At 31.9% G+C, this 16,954-nt stretch overlaps 1 protein-coding gene across 2 annotated transcripts in view; it reads left to right on the top strand.

The window, feature by feature from the left end:
* Positions 1-4,532: 4,532 nt before the first annotated feature.
* Positions 4,533-16,954, top strand: part of LOC143064484 (transcription factor CP2-like) — a 39,621-nt gene continuing 27,199 nt past the window's right edge. Inside the window, exons 1-4 of one of the 2 annotated variants that reach the window (XM_076237340.1) lie at positions 4,533-4,625; positions 13,473-13,511; positions 15,468-15,662; positions 16,888-16,938. In XM_076237340.1, the coding sequence (XP_076093455.1) occupies positions 13,492-13,511; positions 15,468-15,662; positions 16,888-16,938 (266 nt within the window). In that variant the 5' untranslated portion in view covers positions 4,533-4,625; positions 13,473-13,491. The remainder of the gene's footprint in view (positions 4,626-13,472; positions 13,512-15,467; positions 15,663-16,887; positions 16,939-16,954) is intronic. The other variant, XM_076237341.1, reaches the window with a different exon arrangement.

Below are 16,954 nucleotides of genomic sequence, written 5' to 3'. Positions count from 1 at the left end.
AAATTGCTAAAAATCACCCGTTTTCCTTCGATTTCCTTACTTTAAGAAACATCAGTATTGCTGGATCCTGGAAGCAATTTGTATGCAAACAATTATTATCTGTATTTAAAGATATTGTTAGAAATCAAACTGGTAAGTTTAAAAAAAAAAAAAAAACATATACAGCAAGATCATAGAACGCAAGATTTTTTTTGATCGAGGACCTTGAATTTCAATATTGTTGAAAGCTGATCAGACATGTATGCAACTACAACCAGGGACTTTCTATACTAGTATATACTTAGTTAGAAAGTCCCTGCTACAACGAATGGGAGTGTTTAACTACTAAGGCATTGACCATAATGTTCTCGTACGATTGGGAGACGTTAAGAGATGACCCAACAGCAGATTCAGCCGGTAACGAATTTCCGATATCATAAAAGATTCACAATACAAAGGGAACTTCCTCTGCTTAATTGAGCTCCTAAATAAATGTGAATAGTTAAGTTTTATTCAAAATTGTCGAAAGCATTGCTGCAAAGTTTCATATGTGTTCTCGAACGAATACTGAATAACAGACGGGCGGCCACATGAAATTTAAAAAAAAAAAATACTGAAACGGTTCACTTTCGATCAAAAATCCGGAAAATAACAGATATGTCACGTATTATGATAACACTGTTAAAACTGTAAACTTGTGTTGTTTATAATATAAATTCAAGTTCTTCGTGTACATATTGTCAGTATTTCATTTTATTACTTAAAAAAAAAATGGTGTAGAAAATGCAGGGGAGGCCTCCCCTGCCTCATAGGTAGTTACGGCCCTGATGTTGTCGTTCTAAAATGCATGTATAGATTTGCCACTGGACGCTAAACCCTTATTCGTCAGCATCATCCAATTGGTTCTTTTGTTCTATTACTTAAGCATATGTTGTTTACAAATCATTCTAAAGAAGTAAATGGAATGACTCGAATACAGATATATATATATATATATATATATATATATATATATATATATATATATATATATATATATATATATATATATATATATATATATATATATATATATGTTTATCTTGAGTTTTAATTCGTTTTATTCCATTTAGTTCATTTCTACAAATGCAGAGGAGAACTGCAGTTGTGCGCTTGTAAACTTCTAGCATTTGTCACCATGTTGAGTACATCGCAATCCGTTACTTTTTCAACTCCCCCCCCCCCCCCCCCCCCCTCGAAATTTTGTTCTGTTTGCACTTTACAATATTTACTGAGCTATCAGATTCAGTGGTTGACAGGAGACCAATGTTTATCGAAGGGTCTAAATAGTGAAAAAGGGGTGTTTCATTTCTGTATTCTTAAACAATTATTATTTTTTCTCTTTTTTTTATCATTGCATCGCTCTCTTTTGTCTTTGTCTATTATATATTCTGCGTCTCCATATAGATTCTCGTGTATACAATTAGGGGTCGAATTTGGGGTTGTTGTTTATTTCTGTATTCTTTAAATTGTTTTGTCACTTTTCTCTACATTCTATTTATTTTACTCAATATTCTTTCTCTATTCTTTATATTTTAGCATCCCAATATATAATACTTACTGGTGTTTATTTTCATTATGACGTGTATCTCTGATTTATATACTGGTTACCAAAGAAGATGACAAATTGGTGTCATTCATAACAATGAAACAGAATCCGCATGATATATGCGACCATTCTTGGATGAAATTAGTATTAGTATACGTTAATATTACATTTTTTGAAACCATTTTTATCAATTTTTCTATTTCCATTGTCTAAATTTATGTTTCATTGTTCATGCGTTGTTTCCATATACTTTGGCCACTCGTCTTGAGCCTACCCATTTGATCCGATAACACCCCACATAGCAATCAAATTATACTTTTATTGTCATTCATAACTCTTAACAGTCCAATTAACAGACCTGGATTTATACATCCGACCAGAGACATGTATACTATATGTATTTATATGTCTCTGATCCGACCCATTAACAGACCAGGTTTTTAATAACAATTATTTTATGTCATCAAGATACAGATTTTCGTGTAGATTTATCACAAAATGATATTAATATGGTTATATGTAACAAACATATTGCCTGTCTTTTTTTGATGTTCAAAATGTTGCATTCAACCAACTTGTCATTTTGAGTACATTTTGTGTGTGTAAAATGTGTATTTTATTGATGAGTAATTATAGATCGTTTATCGAAGCTAGAAAAAAATAATAATTACTCCGCTGGATTCAGTACACTGGATTGTTTTGCCAGACATGAATATTTTTTATGATAAAAATATATTTTAAAAGTTATACAATGAAAAATACTACCCCTGTAATGATTTTCTCGAAAACACCTGTTTAACAGACTTTAGCCAACCCGATTAACAGACCAACTGCCCATATAGCCGCTTACACAATATAGTTTAACCGACCAATCCCTCGGTTAATCAAGTGACGGCTGTGAGGATAATGAAGGGCTTGTTCATAGCAAAATGTCACAAATGTTCCAAAAAATACAATTGATGGTACTGATTAAAAATTTAACAAGAAAATTTATTGAGGTTGAGTGTTCCCCTCGATTGTAAGAGGTCGTGGGTTCGAACCCCGGTCGCCGGTCAATCCAAAGACTTTAAAATTGGCATTTGATGCTTCTCTGCTAAGCACGTGGAGTTCATGAATAAGAGCAAAAACTGGTTCGCTCGGAATCTGAAAATAATTTTCCCCGCTAAGATGACATGTCCTCCTGTGGACTGTAACCTTGTGAACTAGAAAGTTAAAAATCTGTCTCAGCGTATCAGTCCATTACAAACCATGCAGGGTAAATATTCATATTACCTTCACTCGTCCTGAAAATACTTTTTATGCTCGCCGAAAAACAATCGTCATCAACTAATATATTGTATTATTTTTTTTTTTTTGTGAGTTACAGGGTAAATCTATTGTCTATTGTCTACATTGCAAATATTATTATTCTGCAAATATTAAAAATGGTATTGTTTATGTGTTATATGCTCTTAGGACTGTGGTCCTAATCTGATGCATAGAAATATTCTATTCTAGACTATACAAATATTAGACCCAGGTTCTACTTACAAATATGTTTAGTTCGGAGGTAAAATAAGAATTTGATACTAGCTTACTCTATATTAGCAGAAAAGCGAAGGAAAAACACTGCATATTCGTCGCATGACATCTGGCTAGATAAAAAGATGCATCTGTATGATGGTTTTTGTCGAGCCTTCGACTTAAGTCGAATAAGCGAGACATAGCGACCCTGCATTCAGTCGGCGTCGGCATCGTCGTTGGTGTCGTCGGCGGCGTCCACAAATATTCACTCTGTGGTTAAAGTTTTTGAAATTTTAATAACTTTCTTAAACTATACTGGATTTCTACCAAACTTGGACAGAAGCTTGTTTATTATCATAAGATAGTATACAAAAGTTAATTTTGTAAAAAATAAAATTCCATTGTTTCTGTATTATACATATAAATGGAATTAGATTTTCTGCCAGGATACAACACATTCAGTCTGTGGTTAAATTTAAAAAAATATAATAACTTTCCTATACCACCTTTGATTTGTACCAAACTCGAACAGAAGCTTGTTAACAGCGGTATACTACTGTTGCCTTTATTTTTGATCAAAAACTAGTATCTAGAAGAAAATTTTGTTCAAATTTTGTATCTGTGTATCTGTATTTTACTTATAAATGGACTTAGTTTTTCTTCTAGTTAACATTACATACAGTCTACGGTTTATGTTTTTAAAACATTTATTAGATTCATAAACTATCTTGGATTTTTACCAAACTTGGACAGAAGCTTTTTACAATCAAAAGATAGTATCGACAGGAATAATTTAATTGATTGTTTCCTCATTTTTGTTGAGCCTGTGATTAACAGCAAAAGTAGGCGACGGACACTGGGTTCCGGGGAACCCTTACGAAATTTTTTCAGTTGAGACTACTCAAGTCGGATTTGTCACAAGTATAGTGATTACAAATCCTTGGAATTAGTACTATCTGGGACTATTATACTAGTCCCTATTATATGTCTCTGGTAACATCTTACTATACAAATCCTTGCATGGTACTCGGCCTGGGAACAGTATGTCAATATACAGGGGCGGATGCAGGAATTTTCGAAAGGGGGGGGGGTGCTAACCCAGGGCACCCAGGGCAAAGGGGGGGTGCAAAACATATGTCCCGATACAAATGCATTGATCGGCAAAAATAAAGGGGGGGTGCGCACCCCCGGAACCCCCCCCCCCCCCCCTGGATCCGCCACTGATATATATATATGTTCCTGCTATAACACACTTGGTGTTTACATTTTGTCATAGTAGAGACCTATAATACAATACATTTAGATATTTAGTCATAGTAAAGATTCACAACAACTTTTTGTATATATCTATGGCCATATTACTACATATAACTTGCACTTTAAGAAAGGCAAATCGGGTCCGAGATCAATAGGGGACGAATATAAGTAAATATGTGCAAACTATGTTTCCACTTCCGGTTCATGCACAGGTGAAGGCCAAAAATAGTGTGTGATTATTTTGACAACAAAAGACTAAAAGTGTATATATTGCCGTTATAATTCTTTGATTTTGAAGGTACAACATGACAACTGTTTTGTTTCATAACTGCAAGCGTTAAGCTTTATGCTTAAACTAATGCACATAACAGTTTCTAAAAGTTGCACTTCACTGTTGAAACTGTTCTTGGCCTCTAACAGGTCAAGAATAACCACCAATTGGTGGATTATACCTCAATTGACGTATAATCCACCAATTGACATATAATGGTATAGACCAATTGGTATATAATTCTTTGTTTTTCAAAACAAATTATTCCATCAAAATGGAGCATTGTTTTCTTAAAACCATATTATGGTATGCAAACTTGTCAAACATTCCTAGTTAAGTATAATGACATAACATATTGCATTTAATCAATAAATGTATTTGAAGTTTCTTCTATTGTTATCTTGTCAATTCTTGATTGGCAAATTTACCACTAATCACCTGTCAATAGACATCAATACTGTCTGCAGTCATGTGATCACGAGTACAACTCCACAGGTGAATGGAGCTCTTTGTTAATACTTAACTTTCATTAACAAAAGTCAATCATGGTCAATAGTACAAATGTTTCAACAAAAGAATTGTTGTACACATGCATTCTCAAGAGATGCAGCAGGCTTTGACAAAACTGAAACTTTCGGAGGACTCAATAAGGGTCATGAAATAGGTTGCAAGTTGCAAAATCATGCTCCTATCTCACACTAGCATTTAATTTTTAAAAACTTGCATTATACATCAATTGGTCTATACCAATATACCTCAATTGGTGGATTATACGTAAATTGAGGTATAATCCACCAATTGGTGGTTATTCCTGACCTGTCTAAATATTTTTTTACTATCATGCTATAGTAAAGTCAATGTTTATTTTTATTTTGATAAAATATTAACTCTAAAAGATAAGAAAAATACAAATGCTACATACAAACGAATATGCCACAATTTCAGTCATACAGAAAGGCTTATTGTAACAAGAATATTATGCAAGTTTTCATATAAATTGTGATAGAGATTTTACCATGCTTACTGTGACAAATAAGCACAAAATGAATATCAATTTATACTTTATACTGCATTAAAAAACAGTAGTAGTTGAAAGTTTAAGTAGTTAACCTGTTGATAAAAATTGCTGCTAATTTACATCTACATTTGTACTCTGGTATGTTTGATACTCTTAAAATCATGTTTATGGATGTACAAAAATAATAAGCACTGAGAATGTTGGCCTTACAACCATTATGTATCTGTATAAAAATCCTTACACCTTTCCTAGCTTGTATACTGATTGATTTGAACATAAACACAATCATTACATGACTTTGTTTAAGCAATCATTTCAGGTAAATTCACATTGTGCCATTTTTTTTACTCAGAATGTTTTCAATAAAATATGCAAAAGACTAGTTTTATTTTGCTCAGTCAAGGAATTAATGGTCATCTGAAAGGAGTTGTCATTAAAAGCCTATTTCAATAGGCCATTTACTGGATACTGTTTTCAGACGAATCTGTCATGTGACTACCATCACCACGTGACAAAAATGTATGCATAGAAATTTCCAACACATGTTGAGCAAAGGGGCATACATGTGACAGAGTTGTCAAGCCACAACTGGAGATTTGGAAATTTTCAGCTGGAGTTTGGGCCTCATAACTGGAGATTTTTTATTGACCTTTTTATCGACATTACAAGATTTATTTGTGTGTGTTTAAACTGCATATCTTCCTTTTTTGTTAAAACACAACAATGATTCCATTCCCTTCAAGCACCTACATAGCCATTTTTACTTAGTAAAATAGAAGATAGGGGGGATATCATAATTTTATATAGTTCTAGATACAGTGATCAGCCATCATACATAGTTGGCAAAAAGTACATCTATTTAGCCACATTGTCAACTTTTGTACCACTACTGAACATGTTTGTAACAAAAGGTGTTGAATTGATAAAGTTGTGGGCTTTCTGGTGGGTAGCTGTCTCCATATTTTTGGTCATGTAATTAGGGCCACCATAGTCAGCTTTGCATGAAGTGTAGTAAGCATGGTCTTGACCCTTGTCACTGGACTTGCACCATTTTTATACGACCGCAAAAATTTTAATTTTTTGGTCGTATATTGCTATCACGTTGGCGTCGTCGTCTGCGTCGTCGTCGTCGTCCGAATACTTTTAGTTTTCGCACTCTAACTTTAGTAAAAGTAAATAGAAATCAATGAAATTTTAACACAAGGTTTATGACCACAAAGGGAAGGTTGGGATTGATTTTGGGAGTTTTGGTCCCAACATTTTAGGAATTAAGGGCCAAAAAGGGCCCAAATAAGCATTTTCTTGGTTTTCGCACTATAACTTTAGTTTAAGTGAATAGAAATCTATGAAATTTTGACACAAGGTTTATGACCACAAAAGGAAGGTTGGGATTGATTTTGGGAGTTTTGGTTCCAACAGTTTAGGAATTAAGGGCCAAAAAAGGGCCCAAATAAGCATTATTCTTGGTTTTCGCACAATAACTTTAGTATAAGTAAATAGAAATCAATGAAATTTTAACACAAGGTTTATGACCACAAAAGGAAGGTTGGGATTGATTTTTGGAGTTGAGGTCACAATAGTTTATGAATTAGGGGCCAAAAAGGGGCCCAAATAAGCATTATTTTTGGTTTTTGCACCATAACTTTAGTATAAGTAAATAGAAATCTATGAAATTTAAACACAAGGTTTATGACCATAAAAGGAAGGTTGGGTTTGATTTTGGGAGTTTTGGTCCTAACAGTTTAGGAATAAGGGGCCCAAAGGGTCCAAAATTGAACTTTGTGTGATTTCATCAAAAATTAAATAATTGGGGTTCTTTGATATGCCGAATCTAACTATGTATGTAGATTCTTAATTTTTGGTCCCGTTTTCAAATTGGTCTACATTAAGGTCCAAAGGGTCCAAAATTAAACTTAGTTTGATTTTAACAAAAATTGAATCCTTGGGGTTCTTTGATATGCTGAATTTAAAAATGTACTTAGATTTTTAATTATTGGCCTAGTTTTCAAGTTGGTCCAAATGGGGGTCCAAAATTAAACTTTGTTTGATTTCATCAAAAATTGAATAAATGGGTTCTTTGATATTCCAAATCTAACTGTGTATGTAGATTCTTAATTTTTGGTCCAGTTTTCAAATTGGTCTACATTAAGGTCCAAAGGGTCCAAAATTAAAATAAGTTTGATTTTAACAAAAATTAAATTCTTGGGCTTATTTGATATGCTTTATCTAAATATGTACTTTGATTTTTGATTATGGGCCCAGTTTTCAAGTTGGTCCAAATCAGGATTCCATATCAAGTATTGTGCAATAGCAAGAAATTTTCAATTGCACAGTATTGCACAATAGCAAGAAATATCTAATTGCACAATATTGTGCAATAGCAATTAATTTTCAATTGGAGTTATCTTTCTTTGTATAGAATAGTAGTTGATAATATATGTTGGAAATTTGCCAGACATGACTATGATGTCATTTTCTACTTTTATTTGCCAATAACTTTATGTAAATAACTTCATTGGAAATTTGCCAATATAAAATGTTGCTGATGAAGCTTTTTTTCCTTATCTTATCTAAAATGTTTTTAGATAATGTATGTTGGACATTTGCCAGACATGACTATGATGTCATTTTCTATTTTTATTTGCCAATAACTTTATGTAAATAACTTCATTGGAAATTTGCCAATATAAAATGTTGCTGATGAAGTTTTTTTTATTGTTTTATACAATAAACAATGTATATTCACTGTTACTACCAACCAATCTTTACCATTCAGTGATAACAAGCACTTTATTTTACATTTTAATATTTTATGATGTATTTAAAAGAGTAGTTATTGTTGCAAACTCCATTAGAAATTTGAATTGATATCAGTTTTGGAAAAAGGGAAACGGGGATGTGAAAAAAAAAGGGGGGGTTCAATTTTTCTCATTTCAGATTTCATAAATAAAAAGAAAATTTCTTCAAACATTTTTTTGAGAGGATTAATATTCAACAGCATAGTGAATTGCTCAAAGGCAAAAAAAAACTTTTAAGTTCATAAGACCACATTCATTCTGTGTCAGAAACCTATGCTGTGTCAACTATTTAATTTTAGATTTAAAAAGTTTGAAGAAGAAATCTTTAATTGATTTGTAAAATCTTGACATTTGTTTTGTGTAAAAAAAACCCATGTAATGTCAAAAATTTGATCACAATCCAAATTCAGAGCTGTATCACGCTTGAATGTTTTGTCCATACTTGCCCCAACTGTTCAGGGTTCGACCTCTGCGGTCGTATAAAGCTGTGCCCTGCGGAGCACCTGGTTTAATTTGGCTAGATACTGTGTCTTCTTTAATTTGATGCTGGGGTACAAGTATTTGATGATAACATATACAGTTTGCATTTTGTTAAATTATAAGACAAACACACTTATTTAGGTATTCCATTGGACCAGATAGAAGACATATCATATTTGAGTTGATTTTATTGTCTTTGAGGTTCATTATAAACTAAATCTGTTCCATGTTTTCAACAGCATTAAAATTTATTAAAGTCGATGTTTATACAACTGTTCCATTGTCAGAATCACTTTTAATCATTCAGACATGTTTATTTAACTACATGTAGCTAGTTGATTACAAGGTAAATGCCAATCATCTTTTATTGTTGTATATACAGTCTAATCCTTAACACCTTCATTGATTACTCGAGGCATTTTTCCGGACCCAATTTTCCTATTTACCTTTTTGACACAAATTCCATTACAGGAAACTTCCGATTTTCTCAGACTTTTCCCATATCAATTTAAAGTTTCTTGGACTTTTCCCTGTCTGTATCTATTTTGTAAACAGAAATGTCTACTGAAAATTTTTCGAGATTGACATTTTCAAAAAACAGAAGATTTCAAATTTTAACGGGAGGGACGGAAGAAGGTCTGAAAAGCGGGAGATTTTAACTCCCGCCGGAAGAATCACATGTATGAAGGGGTGAAAAAGTTTTATTTTATACTGCACAAAATATTTGGGAAATTGAAATCTAAAAGGATGGCCATCCTCCCTCAGTGATACGGAAATCATGATAATGTACTTATGGAACTTTAATTATTTCTATACTACCCTACAGAATGACGATTATGAACGTGCTGGAAACTTTTAATAGAGCAGGGATACAGGTGCACCTTCTATCTGGTAAATGACATCATAAAGGCGTGCGAAATTGACGATCTTTTTCCGGTGTAAGACATGATTCCAGAAATGACCTATGCACACTACAGTAACCTCAAAAGGAAAGATTCTCATACTCCAAATACTGATTCCATGGTTGAATAGAGTTTCACAAAAATTTATCCCCCATAATACTTCCAGTGAATATTCCAATCTGTAGGGATTTATGACTTGTTGATTGCAAGTGAAAGTAATGATAGTCAACAAAGTATAACTATATAGTCTGACATTGATATGTACATTGTACATGTAGTTATAGCCTATGTCAACTATATTAATACTTCATCAAACATATAAAAGAGGGGCCTTAGTGGAGTTGTCAAGGCACAACTGAAGAGTTGCAAATACAATGTATTAGGTGGAATTCGGGCCTCTTCACTGGAGATTTTTTTATCCACATTTTCAATGTTCATTCATGTATTTCCTTCTTTTTTTATTTAGATCAAGTGTATAACTATAACTTGTTAATGTACATGATGTATTCTTATGTTAATAATTGCTTTGAACTCTTAATGACTTAATAAAGATATAAAATAGGAGTTTGTTTTCCTGCATCTATTCATTAGCAAGTTATAAACATCATAACAATTGAATATAAAGTAAACAACACTATGATTTATGTGTTTTAATATTTTTTTATTGTTTCATTGAACCTGTTGAAAGTTAAAATCATTTAATTACCATTCTTACATAATTTGTTTAATTTTTATTTCATTTAAAACATTTTACCAATTTACATTATTTTAAAGAGAGTAATTTGGTAAAACAAGGGAAGTAACTTGAAATTTCTATTAAGTGTTGCAGCAATTTGCTAAATTCTTACGTAACATCAGTTTTCTGGTGATAAAAGATGTCAATTAATAGTACAAATGTATGGTTGACACCCAAAATGTAGTGTGAAATGATTATCCAGCTCTTTGATTTACAGGTAAAAATTACCTTCAAAATCAATATTATAGATTGACATTGATGGAAGAAAAAATTGAACCTGACAAATATTTTTAGGTTGAATTTTCATAAAAACTGAAAATTTTAATGGGGGGACAGGAGATGGCTTAATAATCAGGAAATTTTGACTTAAGCCTTTATAAGAATCACATGTGCAGTTCATCTCATTTCATGTTTTATTTCTAAAATATCTAAAAGAGGTAACTACACTCTACAAAAAATGTATGTATGGATTTTTGTGTTTGTTTATTTTGTTTATTTGTAAAAAAAGATTAAATTTTATTTCCTTTCAAATGAATATAAACTGCAAAGTCAATATTTATTATACTAAAATTATTATTGTATTTCAAATGTAATAAAAAGTAATAATGATAATGAAATAAGTGAAATGATTGTTAAACCAATCAAATTACAGGATGAATGATGACAGTTCTCCCTAAATTAATCACAAATAAATAAAATAATTTATAGAAAACTGAAGAAATTTGATGTAAACAGTACATGCAGTAGTATAAAAATAGAAAATGAAAGTAAAAATTATGAATTTCTTTACTTCATCTATTTTTTGTTTTACAATTTAAAAACAGATTGAATAAATTCTGTAAAACAAATTATTGCTTCACTTTTTGTTCAATAGATGTACCTTTATTATGTAAAGCTCTGTCTTAAAATCAAATAGTTATAAATATACTCCACTTAAAATGAAACATGAAATATTTTGATTGTTTTTACCCGAATCTGATTCTCTGAATCTGCAAATATCTTCATACTTTAACTAAATGTTCCTTTTTGGATGTTAGGGTATTTAGTTTATAAATTGTATCCAAAGTTTTGATCCTTTAACAAACTAGGCAGCCATGCCTAAAAGTAGAACATAGGGGTCAAATGCAGTTTTTGGCTTACACAATGTACAAAATGTATATCTCAAAAACTACAGTAGACAGAGCAAAAGAGACAGAAGTAAAAGTGATGAATAAGTCTAAATCTATCTTCTATGAATTTTCAGACCAATTGGACCACCCATTGTAGGGTTATTGTCCCAAATAGTTTTATTTATGAAATTTTACTGTTTTTACATTGTTCATACTCTTGTATCTGGGATTGGCTAAGCCTATTAGTATTATGCAACTATTCAGATTACGTAATTACATTTTACATGTGCAGTTGAATTAGTTTTGAAAATAATATTATCTAGCTACATGTATACATGTGTCAATGAAAACAATGGCAATCGTATCCCTCAGAGCAATCTGCTCTTTGATTGGTTATTATCTTTCATATTAAAATAGATAGAGAGAAAGTGTAAATTGCAAAAGTAATCATTGCTGAAAGATTTAAGCAAAGAATAACATGTGATTGATTTAGGCTCTTGAGAGCCTCTTGTTCTTCATTATCATTATAAGTCAGACTGTCATTAAATTATAGAAAGCACAAGAAATGATTTTTTCAGTCAACAACAACTCATGCTACTGGTACACTCCAAAGGTAAATTACAAATGTATGGCATTAAAAAGCATGGTGTTGGGAGGAAAGACACCAAGATAATAAATAAGAAAGGCATTTAATGGAGGGATTACTTTCAGTTCCCTCCCAAAATTTGGAACAGTTGCTCAATTTTTATTGTCTGACACCAAGTTTTTATACAACCGCAAAAAAAAAATTTTGGGATTGTATAATGGTATGATGTCGTCTGCGTCGTCCAAAGACACATTGGTTTTCCGGACAATAACTCTAGTTTAAATGAATTGATCTTCAGGAAATTTATTCAGAAGGTTCAATACCACTAATGGAAGGTTGGGATATATTTTGGGGATGCTGGTCCCAACAGTTTAGGAATTAGGGGCCTACATGTAAAACGAGCATTTTTCTAGTTTCAGGATAATAACTTGTGTATAAGCATTTCAATTGCTCTGAAATTGTACAACAATATTTAAAACCACAAGTAGATGGTTTGGATTCATTTTGGGGGTTATGGTGCCAACAGTTTAGGATTTAAGGGCCAAAAACAAGCATTTTTCTATTTTCCAGACAATAAATTGTGTGTAATTGTATAGATCTCTCTAAAATTGTACCACAATGTTCCATATAACAAAGGGGAGGCTGGGATTAAGTTTTTTGGTTAATTGCCCAAAATATGTAGGAGTTAGGGGCCAAAATCAGGGTAAAAAAGAAGCTTGTTTGTAGTTTCCAGACAATGACTTGTGTTTAAGTGTATGGATCTATCTGAAATTGTACTACAATGTATAAGGATTCATACTTCAAAGGAAAGGATGGGATTGAGTTTCAGGGTTTTTGCTCTAAAGGTGGTTTCAATAAGTTAGGGAGGGGGATTTTTTGTTTACAATTTTTTTAAGGGATTCTTTTTTTTTTTTTCAAAATTTTTCTGCTTTCAAATTTTGAAAAGTTTCAAGAAGAAATCTTCAATTACACAGTATTGTGCAATAGATTTATTAAATCTTTGACCACATTTATTTTATGACAAAAACCTATATTATGTCAAAAATTTAGACAGTATCAAGCTTGAATATTGTGACCAAATTTGGCCCATTTGTTCAGGGTTCGACCACTGCGGTAGTATAAAGCTGCGCCATGCGGATCACCTGTTAACACAGTGTTTGGATTATGAGAATCAGTCCTCACTTTACTGTATACAGTATATATATCTGTGTTCTAAAATGCATAAATTACAGTATTTTTTTCTAGGAATACTGCAGCAGCTTTCATGCTGTGTGGAGAGAAAAGGTAGATCATTTTTTCACACACAAGCTTACCTATTTCCAAACACCGTTCTATTGTAACATATCTACAATTAATACAACAGCTCTTATTTCATACCCTACACTCTACAGATACAAAATCAGATAGTTGAAGAATATTGTACATTGTGTGTACTGGTTTTCTTTTTGAAAATTAAACTAAATAATTGGTCTTTTTGCCATTACCGACCCTCTTTACCTACCATTAACATGCTTTTAAATCCTCTGAAACCCCAAAAGTTGATAGATTTGGCTTCAAGTCATTTACCTCAAGCTTAAGGTTAATGACTTGTCCAAAATACAGGTCACTTTATTGTTATTGTGATATTGTTAAAGTATTGTGGTATTGTTAAAGTACAATATTTCAAGAAATTTATCGATGAAAGTTACAAAATGATATTTAAGTAATAACATTTATCAAGATAGTACTAAGATTGTGCTTGGTGCATGAATCTAGTACAATGTACATGTTCTAATTAATATAAATGATTTATATTTAGGATTAGAGTTATCTTCCTTTGTCCATTACTACAAATTTCCTACCATTGCTTAATACAATGCATAGTTAAATTTTAAGTTGGCAGTGCAAAATGAATGCAATATTTACCTTTTAGTGCGGACAAGTGCCTTATTTTTTTACTCACAAGTACTGGAAATAATATATAGGTCAAGTCATGTAAAAAAATATATGGGACACTTGTACTGTACATGTACAAAAAAAAAATGTACATACACATGTGCATATGTTATTTTGGCATAAATGCTCACACTATTAATCACTGTTTGCTTAAGTTTGATAAATTTACCTAATGAAGTCACTTTGAAGATGTGACAGTGTTTTATTTATTATCATGAAAGTTAAGCTAATAATTAATATTAATGAATCATATCATTGAACACAGCCAATCATCATGCTTCAGTGTTTTTGTACATCTATGTATTGATGAACACAGCTGCAGGTAATGTGAACAAATTATTAATGAAATCTAACCAGTACTATAATGAACTGCTAAATGCCTAAATGATTTCAGTGAATAGTGAACATAGTGATACAATATAACCATAACCAGAAGGTTAAGCTAATGTTTAATAATAAATGAATGAAATCATTGAACACAGCCCATCATCATGCTTCTGTGTTTTTTTGGACATCTGTGGAAGAATTCAGTTGCAGGGTGATATGAAAAAATTATTAATGATATCTTTTAAAGAAATCTAACCTGTACTATACTGAACTGCGTTTTGCCTAAATGATTTCATCATAAAATAATGAACATTTATATAATGAAACAATGTAACCATTGAGAGAACCACAGAGCAGAAATGATAATATAACTTGAGAGAAAATAGCATGTGAATAGGTAAAACAGTTTGAGTGGAACTGCTTAACAATTTCAATAAACAGACTCTCCTAAAGGGAGAAAAAGATGTAAAATAAACTTGTTCTCTCCACCATATACCAAACCTGGTTAAACACAATTTTGAAATATCTATATTGAGAAATTATAACATTTTATCGATAACAAACTATTTCAGATAGCATCATATTCAAGTGCTAAAGCATCACACAAGGTCCCTGGGGAAAACTCAGAAATACTGTCATAAATTAATATAGAACTTCACCATATAACTACTAATGGTGCGAATTGGTAGTGCCTTTTATATTTTGCAAGCAATTGTTCATGTACATGTTCAAAAATATATTTGATTTTCTATAAGCATATATAATAAGTTTTAACCAAATTTATATAGTTCATTTATTCCAGTGTTACAATGTATTAACATGATCTGCATACAAATTTAAATAAAATTTATACTTTGTTGAACTGTTAAAATCATGAAATCCATTTAAATAAGTATCCCTGAGTAGCTATGATTTCAAAGTAACCATGTCTATAAATGTCCAAGAAAAAGTAAAAATGATGGTTTATTCTGCTTTTAGATATATTGGTGGAAGTCAAATGTCCTACGGTTGGTCGTCCGATGAACTTGGTACCACAGGAAGCAAACGGACGAAAATGTCCCACCATAACATCAGTATCACAAGCTGGGACATTAATGATTCTTTGGCAGCTGACTTTGATGGTTCATTATCCGGGCTAGGAAATGACCTGGGATCAGGCACTTATAACATGAGGTATTTTTTAACTATTCATTGAATTGATATATTTTGACTAGTTGGGATGAATTTATGTATAAGTATAAAAAAAAAAAGAAGATGTTGTATGATTGCCAATGAGACAACTCTCCACAAGAGACCAAATGACAATGATTAACAACTATAGGTCACTGTAGTCCCTTCAACAATGAGCAAAGCCCAAGTCAGCTTTAAAAGACTTATTAAGTTATTTTTAACTTGCTTAACTGCTAGAATTTTGATACTTCTAATGTATTTTGGCACAATGTACTTCTTACGGATATCATTATTTTTATGTACAATGTAAAGTCAATATATCCACATATACTGTAACTAATTCAAATTCTGCCTGTACATTATTACTTGAATTGATCTTTCTGCTTATATTTGTAGCAACATGTTTGGATTGTATATATTATTTTATTGGGTCATTGTTTTTAATTTAAATTTGGAACACCAGTGATCATATTGCTTAGATATGGAGATAAAAATTGAAAAATGCAATCAAATCTGTTATGTCAGGTTTTATAGCTTAATTTCAGGTTTCACATCTACTTTTGATAGAACAAACAACATAGTGCAGTGGGGGACATTCTGTAGATCAATCTACCAGGAAGTTAACTAAAGGCCCAGAAATGATAAAATGTCAAACAATTCTAACAAAAAAACAAAAGCGACCTTATATATGTACACTAAAAAACAAATAGGATAGACAGCATCAAACAACACTGAATGGCAGCTTCCTAACTTTGGTCTGAATGTGGCAACATTAAACAATTTTGTTACATATCATTGAGTTTACAAACCTCCCCCCAACCTGAGATGATGGTATAACACTACAACATAGAAACATAATTTTACATCATTTGAAAAAGCATTGTTTCATCAATTCAATAGAAAGCATAAAAAATAAGTTACAGTACATATTTGTGTTAAGGGGCCAGTTAAAGCCCCCCTCTGTATGTGGGATTTTGTCACTGCATTGAAAACCCATTGGTGGGTTTGGGCTGATTTCTGCTCTTTGATCAGGTTGGTGTCTCTTTGACACATACCCAATTTCCATTCTCAATTTTAAAGACACACAGTCCTTTTAAAGCATACACATGCATCCACTTACTGAAAACTAGTTCAAAGCCATCTTCAACTTATAAATACATGTAAAGTCCTGTTTCCCAGACTTGTGTTTCTCAGAAGTTGTGTTGTATGTTGTTTTATTTCTTTTCAGTGAGGCATTGCTTGCATTACCAGTCTTTAAACAGGAAAACTTGGACACTGGGTAAGATAGTAAGAGT

This window comes from Mytilus galloprovincialis, chromosome 2 (assembly GCF_965363235.1).
Source record: "Mytilus galloprovincialis chromosome 2, xbMytGall1.hap1.1, whole genome shotgun sequence".
NCBI lineage: Eukaryota > Metazoa > Mollusca > Bivalvia > Mytilida > Mytilidae > Mytilus > Mytilus galloprovincialis.
The sequence above is the reverse complement of the archived record's forward strand: the minus strand, read 5'-3'. Positions and strand labels throughout refer to the sequence as shown.